The sequence below is a fragment of the Chaetomium strumarium genome, assembly GCF_033439665.1.
Source record: "Chaetomium strumarium strain CBS 333.67 chromosome Unknown B0T15scaffold_2, whole genome shotgun sequence".
Taxonomy (NCBI): domain Eukaryota; kingdom Fungi; phylum Ascomycota; class Sordariomycetes; order Sordariales; family Chaetomiaceae; genus Chaetomium; species Chaetomium strumarium.
In genome coordinates, this window is record NW_026944430.1 from 1,903,381 (window position 1) to 1,917,438 (window position 14,058).

Consider the following 14,058-nt stretch of genomic DNA (forward strand, 5'->3'; position numbering starts at 1 on the left):
CCCCCCTTCCCGTCCGTGGTGAGTGTTGCTGCCTTGTGAGAGCTAAAGGACAAGCCGGGCCCACCGAAACCACCCTTCCTTCCCCGCCAGCTTAAAGAACCGGCCCAGTTCAACCCCGGGGAACCGAAACCAACCCGTGTTCTATGTAAGAAGACTCCCGTGCCTGCCCAATCGTGCCAACCAACCAAACCCCTGCTCGAACGAAACCGACCAAGGATGAAGAGACAAGACCCCTAACGATGACTGCCTTCCAAGGAGAGAACGGGTGGCGGGAGCTGCCGTTCCTCAACCCCTTCGGTCACCGCTCCCCGACCCAAAATCCGGTTCCGGCACCGCCTTTTTGTCTTTCTTTGCTTTGATCACCAGCTCGGCCATGATCTGGATATGGTCCGCGGGAAAATGGTAATTCGGAAACCCCGGCACACGCTTGAGGTGCTCGCGGTCAGGCGGGCCAAGCAGGCTCACCACCTCGAGCGTGTTGGTCGAATACCAAATGTAATCGATCACCTCGGCAAAGCCGGGCACGTAGTTGGTGAACGTAAGCTCGTCAGGCGTGCCATTGAGATGGACGTAGGCCGAGCGCATGCTGAAGGGGTGCTCGACACCGTCCCGGGTGAAGCTACCGTACTGGTGGTCGCCAAAATCGTTGTGATTGGGCGCGACACGTCCCATTGACAGGAGCTCGTACACGCTGCTGTCGTAGGTTGAGTTGTAGTCACCGCATATGAGCAACGGGATGTCCGTGTTGTTCCTGTATTCCTGCGACGGGCCAGGTTCGGGCACGTCGGCGCGCTCTTCTCCCTCTTCCACCGGCAGCTGGATCATCTTCTTATCCTTCAGCGGGGGCCACCTGGCGTACTTCTCGGCAAGCCTCGTGAGATTCTCCATCAGAATTGCCGTTTGCACGAGCTTGACGTCAGCGAGTGTGGGCTCCCAGGCCAGGTGGGTGTTAGCCACGATGACCCGCGCACCCGTCTGCCGGCTCTCAAAAAAGCAAATGAGCGCAATATTGTCCTTCGGCATGACCCGGTTGAAGATGTCGTGCTGGTTCTTCATGTCGGGCCGGTTAATAGCGATGTTTGCGTAGTCAAGGAGTTGCTTGTCCAGTAAAATCCACTTGTTAGCTTTGTAGAACACGGCGCATCCGTCGACGGCCTGGGCATCTTTCTCCGACATCGTCTTGGCCTTAGGTCTCGGCCAATGCACCCCTTTGTAGCCGTCCTGGGCTAGTTCAGGGCTGAAGAAGTCGCGAAAGACGTCTGTCGCGATTTCTTGCAGACACAAGATATCCGCATCTCTCTCCCGTAGCTCCTGAATGATTCTCTGTTTCCTGTAATCCCATGAGAGCGCGGTAGGCGGTGTATAGCCGTACAGCGTCGGGGTGGCAAACTTGTCGCAGAGAATGTTCCAAGTCAGGATGGAGAGCCGTTCCAGGATTGGCGACACGTCCTCTTGGACCACGACCTGCTTCCTGTCGGCGGGCGGCATAGGCACTGGGAAAAGTGTTGGTAAAACAAAGAGGAAGCTTTCTGTTTGGGGGGGGGGGGGGATCATCTACTAACCTGGGGCTTTCTGGAGAAGAAGATTCACCAGACTCTTTGTATCACCGGTCATGATTTCTTGCTTAAGGGACGGGTCAATGGGGTTGCCCTCAATGCCAAGCGTTTCCAGAAGGTACAACGATCCGAGCTCCGTGGGCAAATCGCGGATTTGGTTGTTGAAAAGATGAAGAGAACGGAGGTTGGTGCACATGCCAATCTCCGGGGGGAGCTCAGATATAAGGTTGTAAGACGCGTCGAGATGACGTAGATGCCGCAGCCTCCCAATATCTTGGGGCAAAGACATCAGACGATTAGACGCGATGAAGAGCTCCTGTAGGAACTCATATGCGAATAGCGGGGGTGTCAAGACCCGCAGTCCTTGGCCACTCATGTCCAGATTGTACCAATCCTGTCGTTTGTTGACCTTTTCCAGACTCCACGGCCGTCTCCTGTCGTCTTCACCGTCGACTGACGGACCTGCATCCCCTCCGGTGAGAGCACCGCCGCCAATGCCTCGATTCTCAGCTGCCTTGAGTCTTGCATAGTAATGGGGCTGGTGCTGCTCTGTCATCGCGGCATGTGCCCGTTCGGCCTCCTTATGCAGCCGCAGTTGTTCTGCCCAGTGTTCCGAGATTTGCTGCCCTTGACCTCCCCTGGGTGTGGATGCGTGACCGTTTGGTAGATTGCTCGAATAGGGACTAGCATTCGGCAAGACACCGCTCGAGAAGGCCGAATGGCCCATGAGAGCCGCACCGGCGCCATGGCCGCCATGGTCGGGCTGGATGCCCTGGTGGTGCTGCGTGTGGGGTTGGTGTGGGTGGGCCGACTGCTGCGGGTAGTTGTACAGTATGGGCATTGCCTGCTGCCGGCCCGGCGCACCATTGATGCGGGAGTTGTGGCCCTGCTGGTGGTTCTGGCCGTACATGCCGCGCGGGTTTTGGCTCGCGGAGCCGTGAGCAGCGGTCTTGTTAAGCAACGATGGCTGGGCAGCAACGAGGTTGGTAAGGACCGAGTTCAAAAAGAGCCCGTTAGTGAGTTGGTCGTTAGCAATACCGCTGAGGGGATTCGGAAAGAGATGCGAAAGATGGCGGTGACCATCCGCCATCTACGAGTAATCCTGCGCCGGGTCGGACGGAGGTGGAAGAAGAAGAAGGGGTCGAACAGCTTCGTCCAAGGTAGGGGGAGGCAGAGGAGATGAAGCTCTGAACAGCAACGTCCGCATGAGGCACAGCAAGTTGTTCGTCGGGCATGGATGCAGTATGCGTTGCTCGTGCCGCGGCGGTCGATGGGGAGGTGAAGGCCGCTTGCTCAGAGGGCCATCCACCAGCACGTGGAGAGGGCGAGGGTAGATTTGACCGTCGCCGGATTGGTCTCTGTGTTCCACTGGGCTCGAGTCGGTCCCGGGAAGTTTTACGATGTGCGCTCGTGCTCTTGAGATCGTGAATTGATGCTTGTTCGTGGGAATGCGGTTTTCTTTACTTGGTGAGGGAAGCCTGATTTCAACCTTGTGTTTTCCGGTTTTTTTTATTCGCCTTCGTTCGGCCTTCAGGTCTGCGAGAGGCAGCAGCAGGTGTGTCAGCACATGGACCGCGGAGTGTGGAAGAGTTCGCCAGTTGTTGGCTATCAGCAGTTGTTGCTGGATTGCTTCGACTCACGGCTCTAGCACCAGGTCTACCTACGAAAAGGAAAAGGCGCGCTGTGGCTTTGCAAAAATGGAGAATCTGCCAATGGATACTTCGTGAAAGAATATCGTCTGTGATGGGTGAAATGTGCCGCAAATTGCGTCGGATGCATCAACCCTCAACAGCTCAGGACTCCCATCCATGGATTGTGGTTCGCTGTTCGTGGAGTTGCGAGACCACGGCTGCCACTGCGTTTGATTATGTAATGACTCACGTGACAGCAGCCCCTCTCAGAGACTCAGAGTCTCCACAGTCTCCAGCAGCTGGAAAATCAGATTGATGGCCCATGCACGCCGCCATCGGTGTAACTCGAAGCAATGGAAAACAAAACAACATGCAATGCCACATGAATTTTGAATTCGTGAACATATCACAACGATCCGGGCACAGCAAATCTCAAACAACTGTATGAAATGGAAGGGCCCTTGATAGAGTTCCCAGCAGGAGCAACAGTGTCTATGTGTGTTTTGACTGAGCTGTGATACATTGAGCGGTGGTGTATGCGGAGGTCGTTTTTGGTGTAAGTGTCTCTGTTGCCATTTCCACAGGATGCCACGGTAGCTGAGCGTCACTGCCCAAACATTTGTACGGGTGTGTTCGAACGGTTTCAACAAGGAAGCTATCAAAATTCCGAATACCCCTCCTTATTTGCAGTAATCCCCACATGGGAAGTGGCAGGCAGGACCTCACACTCAAACCTTGAGGGCGAGGACGGCATACGTGTTAGTCCAAGGTGAATTTGACGCAGCCTCTTTGCCAATATGGGCGCCTTGTTTCTCTTTCCGACGCTCTACTGCGCAATCACCAGCGGGCTCGAATAATGTTGTGTCGTCAGTGTCTTTTTCTTTTTCTCATGAGTCTTACACAAGTCCGGTGCTTGAGTTTTCACGGAAGTTGACCGAAGTTGCAGCACCACGGTCAAATCTGGCTCTCGACTAAGCATGAGGCGTATCAGCAAGGCGAACCGTTACCGGGCTCGTCTTCTTTATATACCTAATGTAATATGGTAGGTAGTCACCACAACGACTCGACTTTCTATAACTTGGATCACAAGATCTAGGTGGGATTGGCAGCCAGTGGTCGCTGGCATGCATGGAACCACAAAGTGGGCAGACACCGGCTTCCGACACCAACCAACGGCAGGCCAAGTCGATTTTATCCTTCAATAAGCTTCTCAGTACGAACGGAGGACCGGCATACCAAGGATGGCGCACACCGGTGAGTCTTGGGACCTTCGGCAGGATTTCCGACTTGGCTGCAAGTGTGGAAATAGCCGTCGGTATACGGAAGCTCTGGCTGGCCCATGTTGGCGTTAGCTACCCGGTGTCGTTACGGAAGGATTCCAAATGCAGAGTGTGGCTTTCGCCCCTTTCCAAAGCGAGCGTCATGGTTCGAGGATTCTAGGTTTGTCGATAGGATTCACACCGTGACCAGAGGGAAGGCAGCCGGTCAGATGCTCGGCGTACCAAAGCTCGACCCCAGACGCACTGCAGCAGCATGTGCAAAGGCCCATGGGGCCAATGGACACCCTGGATGGCTGCTGGGACTGGCGCAGAGCAGGGGCGTCAACCAGGCTGGCTCGGCTGGACACCCGGGACAGCCAATCCAGAATGAAATGACAATGCGGGGAAGCCGGGCGGACGATGCACACGGCAGCACACCATGCTTCGCTCCACACACTTGCACTGCATTTGAAGAGCCTGAGGACGCCAGGTGAAGCCTGCGGCCGAGAACGTGGAGGAGCTAACGTTAACCTAAGAGACCACCATAGGACCGTATCGAGTAAAATGTAGTCGTGTTGGGGTAAAGGAATAAATGGATGAAAAGGCCGCGCGGTAGCCGACGATGGGCTTTCACCACCTACTCAATATTATCCCTACCTAAGTGCTGGTGTGCGAAGGGGGCCTCGCGCCCATTTTCTCGATCCTTCTGGTCCTACCCACCGGCGTGTCTGTTGGGCCGTGACTTTCAGAGTCACTGCGGTCTTCTGCTATTCCTTCATTTCGGGTGTCGACCTATCCCTCCAAGAATAACACGCAACTGCAGCCAACAACCAGCGGGACATCGTTAACGCAGAGGGGGCTCGTCACCAGGATCTTCCACCGTCGTTTTTGAGCCCACGAAGGCCTGGATCAGTGAACTGGACATAACCCAAGGTTTTGGCCCGAAGACCGCACACCGGCAGTGATAAAATTGAATCCTCGACGTACCGGTCCACGACATGCGACACACATCCTTGCGATAGTTCTTGTTCGCAGGCGCCAAAGAAGATCCGTCGAAATAACCATGACCGATGACACCATTCCGAGGACATTGCGCACAGCAGAGTTGAAGAAGCACTTTTACTGTGCACACGAGGGCCAGTTCCCGAGCCAGAAGACCAAACACTCCACTCAGGCTCCTTATCAGACGGTCGCACCGCACGTACCAACAAGCGCGGCCTCGCCATCCATTGCACTACCTACGGGTTGCTTTTCCCGGTCCCGGCTCCCCTCCGCGGAGGCGATCTGTCATTCTCGGCAACAGGGAGCAGTGTCTGAATAACGGGGCTGCGTGGCAGGACACAAAGAGATTTGCCACAGCGGCGGTTCACCGGTTGGGGCCCAAGACCTGACAGGGACACGAAACAGACAGACGCTGGAAAAGACCTCCAGAGACGGGGTGGTCCCGGTGTCCAAAGTCGGTGGTGCCGAGACCTTTTTAGTCAACCTGCTGATCCGACCGTCTCGGGGGGTTTTGCAGGGAGACAGGGGACGGCCGAGCTCCGTTTAGGGGCATCTTTCGCGGGCGCGCCGTCGTCGAAACCCGAAGGTTTTGGCCTCGAAAGGGGAAGAAATCCAATTTCCCGTCCGCCCATCCCTGACCGCAAGCGCGATCCCAAACAATTGGAACCAAGGCGGATCAGGGACGAAGTTGCAAGCGGGAAAGAACCGACCTGGCGACCGACGGCCGCATCGGTTAAGCGGACAGCACCCACTGTAGCTGCAACCTCGCAGTACCCAGAGGGCCCAAAGGGCCGACCGGAACGGGCTCCGCGGTCATTCCTGGCGGGGCACCTGGGCAGCCCTGAATCGACCCCCCCGTTCCCGGCAGCGGCCCCCTGGCTGGCATCGCGGGAAAAAAAGTTTCACTTTTCAGGTTACAGTTAAAATGGAGTTTCTCTCCGGATACGCAGCCGCCAAGGCCCCTTACCTGGCTTATGAAGTCGAGGACCGCTTTCAGCACTCGCGGCGCTCCAAGCCGACTCGCTCCAATTCGACATCGAGGGCGACAACGACGAAGCGATCGCGCATTCCGGGGCACGCCCGAACCAACAGTGCAAGCACAAACAGCAGCGGCAGCGGGCGCACGGAGCACGAGCCACCGACGCTGCACCACAACGCCGGCTGGCTGCAGTCGCCAGTGGGCGGTGCCGGTGTCGACATCAGCGGATCAGGAGCCGTGACATCAACCGCTGCAGATCGTGCGGAACCAATCGCCGCGCAGCACCACAGTCGGCATCGCTTGCGCCGCAACTCAGCTCGGGAGCTGGAATGGGAAGGCGAACGAGAACGGATGTCCGCACCCCTCAAACACTACCAGGACAAGCAGCTGCCCGCGACGCCTCGACTCGACACGCAGGAAGCGAGCGCCAAATTCGCCGGCGCTGCGAACGCCGCTGAACCGGCATCCGCACGGACGCCGGCATCTGCAGGCGCCACCTTCGGCAATCCCGGTGCCGTCGTGGCTGCCGTCGCATTTCCCGACCGGCGCATACCTCAACCAGGTGCCGCCATGTATCCATATCCGTCAGACGGCAAGATGTCCGGGAGCGGTGGCGCGAAAGCTGAGAGTTTATCCAGCGTTTCGGGGGCGACATCGGCGAGCAATCGTATGAGCGAGCAACGATCCGACTCGGCGCATCACCAGTGGCCGTTTGTCGTCCGCAATGGACGCACCTACCTTGCGGACCCGGATCTTCCCTACCCATTACCTGTCGACCTTGAGGAGCTCAATCGCCAGGTCTTGAAAACGATGATGATGCTGCAGTTGTTCGGGCGCCCGATCTGCTCCCCCGAGTTTGCCGATAGGCCGCCCTCTCGGATATTGGATGCCGGCTGCGGAACGGGCTTCTGGAGTATGATGTGTCACAGGTACTATGCGGCACGGGGACACAAAGACATCTCGTTCACCGGCCTCGACATAGTCCAGCTTCCTCCCACCCTGGCCACAGGGAGCACCGGGTCATCAACCTCGTCCATATCAGGAGATGCACCACCGCCCGACCGGCCAGACAAGGACATGAACTGGCGCTTTGTGCAGCACGATCTGCGCAAGGTCCCGCTGCCCTTCCCCGACGAGAGTTTCGACTACATCATGTCCAAGGACATGTGCCTCGCCGTCTCGGCCACGATGAACCAGGCCCTCATCGAGGAGTACATCCGTGTCCTCAAACCAGGCGGCACGCTCGAGCTGTGGGAGACGGACCACATGCTGCGCATGCTGCGCCCGCACGTGCCCGACGACGGCGGAACCACGTCGGGACCGTCCATCTTCACCACCGAACTCGACTCCTCCTCCTTCTCCTTCTCCTTCTCCTCTTCCTCCTCCTCCACCACCACCACCACCACACGCGACAACCACCACCACCAACAACAACCACAACAACAACACCAATCCGAAATAGGCGGCGCGTACGTCATGACCGCCAACACGCCGCTCTCCACGCCGCTCAACACCTTCCTGGTAGAGTACAACAGCTGGATCACGCGCGCGCTCGAGACGCGCGCGCTCAACCCCACGCCCTGCACCGCCATCGGCGCGCTGCTCGTCCAGGAGGCCGAGACGCTGACCAACCCGGGCAGCCGGCGGCTGGCGGTGCCGCTGTCCGAGATTCGGTGGGAGCGGGAGGGCGTCGGCGGCGTCGTGACCAAGGACGGGAAGAGCTACGTCGAGAGCGCGTCCAAGGGGACGGCGCGCAGGGCGGCGGCGGCGGCGGCGGCGGAGAAGGGTGGTGGTGGTGGTAGTAGTGCTAGTGCTAGTGGTAGTGGTGGGACGACGGGGGCTGAAGGTGTGGGGGGAGGAGGAGGAGCACAAGGAGGGTGTTCTGGGAGCGGAGTTGCTGCTGCCGGGTCTACGGGGAGGAGGCTTGACCCGGCGGCTGCGGCGCTGCGCAAGACGGCGCTCATGACGGTCGTCCATCGCATTCAGAGCCTGGAGCCCCTGCTGAGGGAGATCAGTGGCAAGAGCCAGGACGAGTGGGATACCTGGCTGGGCAAGATGATCAACAATCTTGTGAGGGAGAATGGGACCAGCTTGGGGGAGTGTCTGGAGGTTGGGGCTTGGTGGGCGAAGAAGCGGATTCCGAAGCCTTGACGGGGCGAGACTGTGAGAAAGGGAATGTCTTGGGGAAGGGAGGCAGGGGAGAGGGGTTGTGGTTTGGTTTTGATCAGGGAGAGAGATACGGAACCTTGTAGCGGGCTGCATCTTATCTGTCTCCCACCCGGCGGGGGAAGGGGCAGTGGTTTTCCCGTTCAAGAAAGCGGTCTATTCAACAAACTGCTCGCCCCTTCCTCCGTCAAACCCGTGATTTGTTGCTATCACGGTCCTTCTTCTGTATACTATTTCTACATCACTGTTGCTACGCTCCGTCATATCTCTTCCTCAGCGTCCGGTATCGTTTGAGGTAGTACCTGGTTGTACAACGGCACGGTCAGTTTCACTGAGATACTTTGAGTGATGGAAGCATGTCGGACGACGAAGAAAGAAACGCGCCGTCAGGGTTACGGTATGGAGATTTGGGGGGAGCTGGTTGCATGCATTGTGTCAAGATCACAACTTGTTATTGAAGGTGTATCTCTGTTGTCCTCGTGTCTATATCGAGATATCGCAAGAGGGGACGGGCATTCATAGCTGTACGATGAGTGGGAGGGATTTCCTGACGCACTCGTTGCCCGTACGTTGGTTGACTGGCCAGACTGGCAGCGGCAGGTGCAGGTGCAGATGGTCATGGGTGGATGGGCTGGTAGGTGACACGAGGTCTAACACCGAGTAACTATGAGAGAGGAACTTGGACTTACAGCGCTTCGATCTCTGTATGTGTTCGGTGTCACACAGAGAGTCAGTCAGTCAGCCAGCTCTGGACTCGCGCACTACTGGCCTGATCCATCCATGTGTGCTCCCGGCTCCCCCTCATCATCATCATACCGGTCCCCCTTATTGATGCGGAAACAAACACAACGCCGCAACGCATCCGACGACCTGAGACGGGGGGGGCAACTCTTACCTTTCCTGACGAACTCAGCGCGGGCAATGCCCTGTCTGATCTCCTCTTCGTCGGTGAGGTGCGCCTTGGCCATGAAGGCACGGTGTAGCCGGGGACGGAAGTAATCGTAACCGAGAGGGTATTCGCGGCCGAGGAAGAGGAGCTCTGATGAGGGTGAGAGATCGTGTAAGTGAAACGGATGCTGCTGAGCTGATTTACATGGTTGATGGGGAGAGTTGGGCGGGAAGGACGGGGAAAGAACTTGCGTTTGTAAATGGCAATGACCTGCCTCCTCAGCTCTGGGTTAGAGGCTGGGGGCATCGTGTTTACTTTGATGTCGAGTAGGTTCTAGCTTTCTAGGAGCTCGTTGGTGTACAGTAGGTACCGGTACGGTAGTGTACCTTGCGACCCATCCAGGGAGTGCAGCACTCCAATGACGCCATGCGAAGGACCTGGTTGGAGGAACAACGTGCGGATATCCGGGTACCTTGTAGCGACAGCCCGTATTCTCGTCAGAGGCGATGGGACACACTACCTAGGTAGTAAGGCATCCAATTCTCAGTGAAGTCGGCTATAAATCTAAGGAGTAGCTCATTATTGCAATGCTTCCTTGACAAACATCCTCCGCGATTTACAATGTTCACAACTCGAACATGTGTTCGGTTCGGTTGACCCTGACCCGGCTTGTGTCGGCCGGACAAGGAACGCACACGCCCCACCTCATCTTCGGATCCCACCCTGCCGAGAGTGCGAGCCGATGGACCGAAGTTCGGTCACTTTGTTTGAGAGGCGACTCGATACACGCAAGTGTTCACGTTGAATCTTGATTGAATTCCAATTTTCTTGATGTGCTTGCATTTTTACGGAGTATTACACGAAGTGCATGACATCGTTAGACTTCCAGGGAGAAAAACAACCCCACGATGCCCTCCCTCCTCCCACCGGCGCAAGTGAGGCTCGCCGGGAGAGTCTTCCAATGCCGCCGTGTTTCCAGAGGCTCACCACCTTCGGTCTCACCCTCACCACGCCTCTATCCGCACCGGCCATTCTCGGTCTCCTCAGCCCGTCCCAGCGCCACACCAACAACAACAACCTCAGATAACAGCGCTGCCAAGCCCCCGCCGCTCCCGCCGTCCCGCTGGATCACCGAGCTGCGCACGCGCGTCGGCAAATGCCTCCTCTTCGGCTGCAACAGCCAGCAGATCTCGCAGGCGGCGGGGGTCATGCGCGCGCTGGCGACCGAGTGGAGAGAGCTACTGGCGGGCAGCGAGGGGTTCCTGACGGGCGGGCGGCGTGGGCTGGACGGGAGGGAGATTGTTTGGGGCGAGATGGATACGTTTGTAAGGTCTTTCTCACACTTTCGCAAGCAGTGGGATTAGGTACTGGTATTGTGTGTCTATGATATACATTTTTTTGCTGACCTGAGTGGGGGGTGATGATGGCTAGGGGCATGTCAATAATGTGAACTACTACCGCTACGCCGAGTCGGCGCGCGTGAACTGGATCACCAACTTCGCTGTGCACGTTGACCCGGCGCATCGCGAGCAGTGGAGGGAGCTGATGTCGCCCAGGGCCACGGGGTTAATTATGCGCAGTTTGAAGGCAGACTTCAAGTTTGTATGTTTCCCCAGCACCTTTCCCATTCAGTCGGTGAGGAGGCATGGTCCTCCTGTGCAAGGCGCTAACTTGAGCCCACTCAGCCCATGGTCTACCCCGACAAGATCTCGGTGTACCACAAGCTGCGGGCGAAGCCCGAAGGGGACCCCGCCCCAAGCTCCTTCTTCCTCGACTGCATCGTCCTGTCACACCAGCACAGGAGGGTGTCCTGCCGGCTGGAGGAGGATATAGTCATCTACGATTACAAGGCTGGCGGCAAGACCAGCATGCCGAGCTTCATGGTAGAGCTGTTCGACCAGACGTGGAAGCTGCAAGAACAGGAGACGCTGAGGGCGAGGACGCGGATATGGGATTTGATCCGGGCTGTTGAGAGGCTGGAGAAGGAAACATGTGAGTAGACACCCTGGCTGTTGAAAACTTTCAAAAAACGCACTTGAATGTAGGGACAAGGACGAAACTCACATTGTCGGTAGGGGACCGTCCGGACGCCGTCGAGGATATGGGGGGCTCAAAGGACAGTAGCAACACATGATCTGTTCCTCACTAGAAGCTGGGGATGGGTTGATCTATTAGACGGGATATGGTAGAATAGAGACGGCATGCCATGAGTCACGCAGCATTGAGAGGGAGTCGTGGTCGGGAGGGAGGGGTCGTGCTTGTTCCCTTCCTCCGTGGTCCAACCGCGAAGACCCAAAAGCCGTCCTGGAGGTTAACAAGCGCCGGCAGGAAGTTGAATTCATCCGTGTCAGTGTCGGGCTTGTGTAACCTTGTCGAGAGACCTATATTTGATGAATGGACCACACCTGCTTTCCGGCGCACAGGAATCCAAAGTCTAGCGCAAGCCGGCTGTTACACAGCGGCAGATATGAAGTACTATGCCCCTCTCTTCTCGGGCCATGCCAGGAGGGTTTGTCCTAGTGCCCCGAAGCTATGGGTAGGGCTGATAGCGAAGAGTCGAAGACAGGCAGAGCGGATGAGGATACAAGTAGTTCTGACCGCAGAATTAGTCGTGGATCCACGCTCACAGGACGTTGTCGATACAGGAAGAGCCTCTACAGACTACGCCTCATACACCTTCCTAGCCGCACAACACGCCGTTGAATTCGTTGCATTGCGTTTTACGTTATGATGTAACAAGAGCCTGCCAAACTAACCGTGTCTCAGGAGACCCACGAGATACTGAGTCTGCGGTTGGGCCTTAGTCACGTCCATGTGAAATTGCTTACTTCAAAGGTTCTTTCGGCTAGGAGAGCATTGGGAAGGCCACTGAAACCTATCCAACAGGATCGACTTTAGGCAATTCAGACTGTAGATGTTGTCATACTCCATTACGTCTCGATGTTGGAGATCTTTCCGGCCCTCGATCTCTTTGAATAACTGGCAAGTCTGCCAGAGGTCCTTCACAACGAAGAGTGGTAACTTGCTCAGCACCCAGTCTTCACTGGACTTCTTGCAACCTGGGATGTTGTCGTCTGTGCCCCGGGGCTAGTTGTACTGGTCTTGCTAGCCATTGAAGTTAGATGGTACCATCATGGCTGGTAGACTCGAAACACTTACTCGGGGTGATCGAGATGCGATACCAGATTGCTTATCCTCTTTTGCTGTATCCTATCTGGTGTTAAAGCTAGCAACTATACGCACTGACATCCGGCGATCATTCAGATTGACTCCTAGAAGTTGAACTCAGGATGAGGGTTGAAATGTGTCTGACAGTTCCACGATTCGGTCGCTTCAACAAACTACAGAGTGTTCTCAAATGGACAGATAGTAAGAAAGTATAAGAATCCCAGGACAAGCCATGCTCAGGATGGTCTCAGCAGACACCGCTATCAGCAAATCCCCAGGGCTCCAAGCTTCCCAGGCACAATGACAAAACACTTACAGACCTGATCATCATCCCATTGTCCCCCGCCCGCCAGAATGAAGCTCGCTTACATCTTCGTCACCCTCGATGCCGCCGTCGCCATGGCCGCACCCGCCCCAGGTGCCGAGGCCGAGAAGGCTGCTCCTGTGGTTACACACCCCCCCCCCCCCCCCCCCCCCCCCCCCCCCACCCGCACAGGACTTGTCTTGCCTCCCCCTATCCTGCCGGAACTCAGGGGTAAGTGCTCCCCCTGGAACGAACTGGATACTATAAGCATTCTGAGCCTCGTTTATACCTACCTAACTAACCTGGTAAACACAACACAGTGCTACCTCCGGAAATTCCGATTATTGGTGTGTAAGTGATGGGTTTCCCAGAGACTTGACCAACTCCGCTCCAGTCGCACTTGCATTCAGCTGGCACCGCTAACTCTGCTACTCATCTTCCTTGGATTAAGGACGTCTGCAGAATCCCGTACTGAAATGGTGTTCATAATCTCCAAGAATTCTCGAGTCCAGTCTCGAGATGTCCATTCAACATGGCAGCGTGGATATCTGATGGTCGGCTCGGACCCATTATTTGGAATATCTGGCGGTAGTGACACACTCTTCCTTCCCGGGCTTTTGGAGACCTAGGGCTGTTTTTACATCCATCTCAATCTTTACTGACAGCGTTTGTGCTCCTTGACTTGCCCTTTCCCGGTTCTGCAGTGCAGGGAAAGCAATGGGCATGCGGAGATTGAGAACCGGTATTGTAGGCAAGGCATGGATGGGTGGGGACTAAACAGGATGCACCGCTTGACAACTCTGAATTCAAAACGCTAAGGCACTCTCTCGCTTGTCTTGCAGATTCATATCCATTGGCCCACGGTAGTTTGTTTGTCATGATGACGTTGGGTTGACACCCGTACCTCGTGCCGTGCTGTGATGACAAGCGGAGAGGCAGCCATCAACTTTCCCCAGCGTCGTTCTACTGACTTTTCCATCTTGGTCTAGTACAAGCCTCGGAGCCTTGATGGTGAGGGGCACCGATGTAAGTCTTTCTCGCCCATTTGAGCTGGGCTGCCTGCATTCACAAGCGCTGAGGTGAGCCCCTAGGTAACCACTAGTA

The 14,058-nt window shown here is 56.4% G+C and overlaps 3 protein-coding genes across 3 annotated transcripts; 2 read left to right on the top strand and 1 right to left on the bottom strand.

Moving 5' to 3' along the window:
* Positions 1-135: 135 nt before the first annotated feature.
* B0T15DRAFT_104334 (Endonuclease/exonuclease/phosphatase) lies at positions 136-2,879 on the bottom strand. The gene is made up of 2 exons (XM_062861406.1): positions 1,563-2,879; positions 136-1,493 (listed from the first exon to the last, which is right to left on the bottom strand). Exons 1-2 carry the CDS (start codon positions 2,644-2,646, stop codon positions 286-288), a joined length of 2,292 nt encoding a protein of 763 aa, XP_062724066.1. The 5' UTR covers positions 2,647-2,879; the 3' UTR covers positions 136-285.
* A 3,176-nt stretch (positions 2,880-6,055) lies between these two features.
* On the top strand, positions 6,056-8,951 carry B0T15DRAFT_104508 (uncharacterized protein). Its single transcript, XM_062861407.1, has one exon. It carries the CDS (start codon positions 6,374-6,376, stop codon positions 8,576-8,578), a length of 2,205 nt encoding a protein of 734 aa, XP_062724067.1. The 5' UTR covers positions 6,056-6,373; the 3' UTR covers positions 8,579-8,951.
* Positions 8,952-10,091: 1,140 nt separating this feature from the next.
* B0T15DRAFT_572493 (thioesterase-like superfamily-domain-containing protein) lies at positions 10,092-11,616 on the top strand (the record flags this gene model as incomplete). The annotated part of the gene is made up of 4 exons (XM_062870894.1): positions 10,092-10,807; positions 10,914-11,084; positions 11,168-11,474; positions 11,528-11,616. The coding sequence occupies exons 1-4, from the start codon at positions 10,391-10,393 to the stop codon at positions 11,614-11,616; spliced, it is 984 nt and encodes a 327-aa protein (XP_062724068.1). The 5' UTR covers positions 10,092-10,390.
* Positions 11,617-14,058: the final 2,442 nt, after the last annotated feature.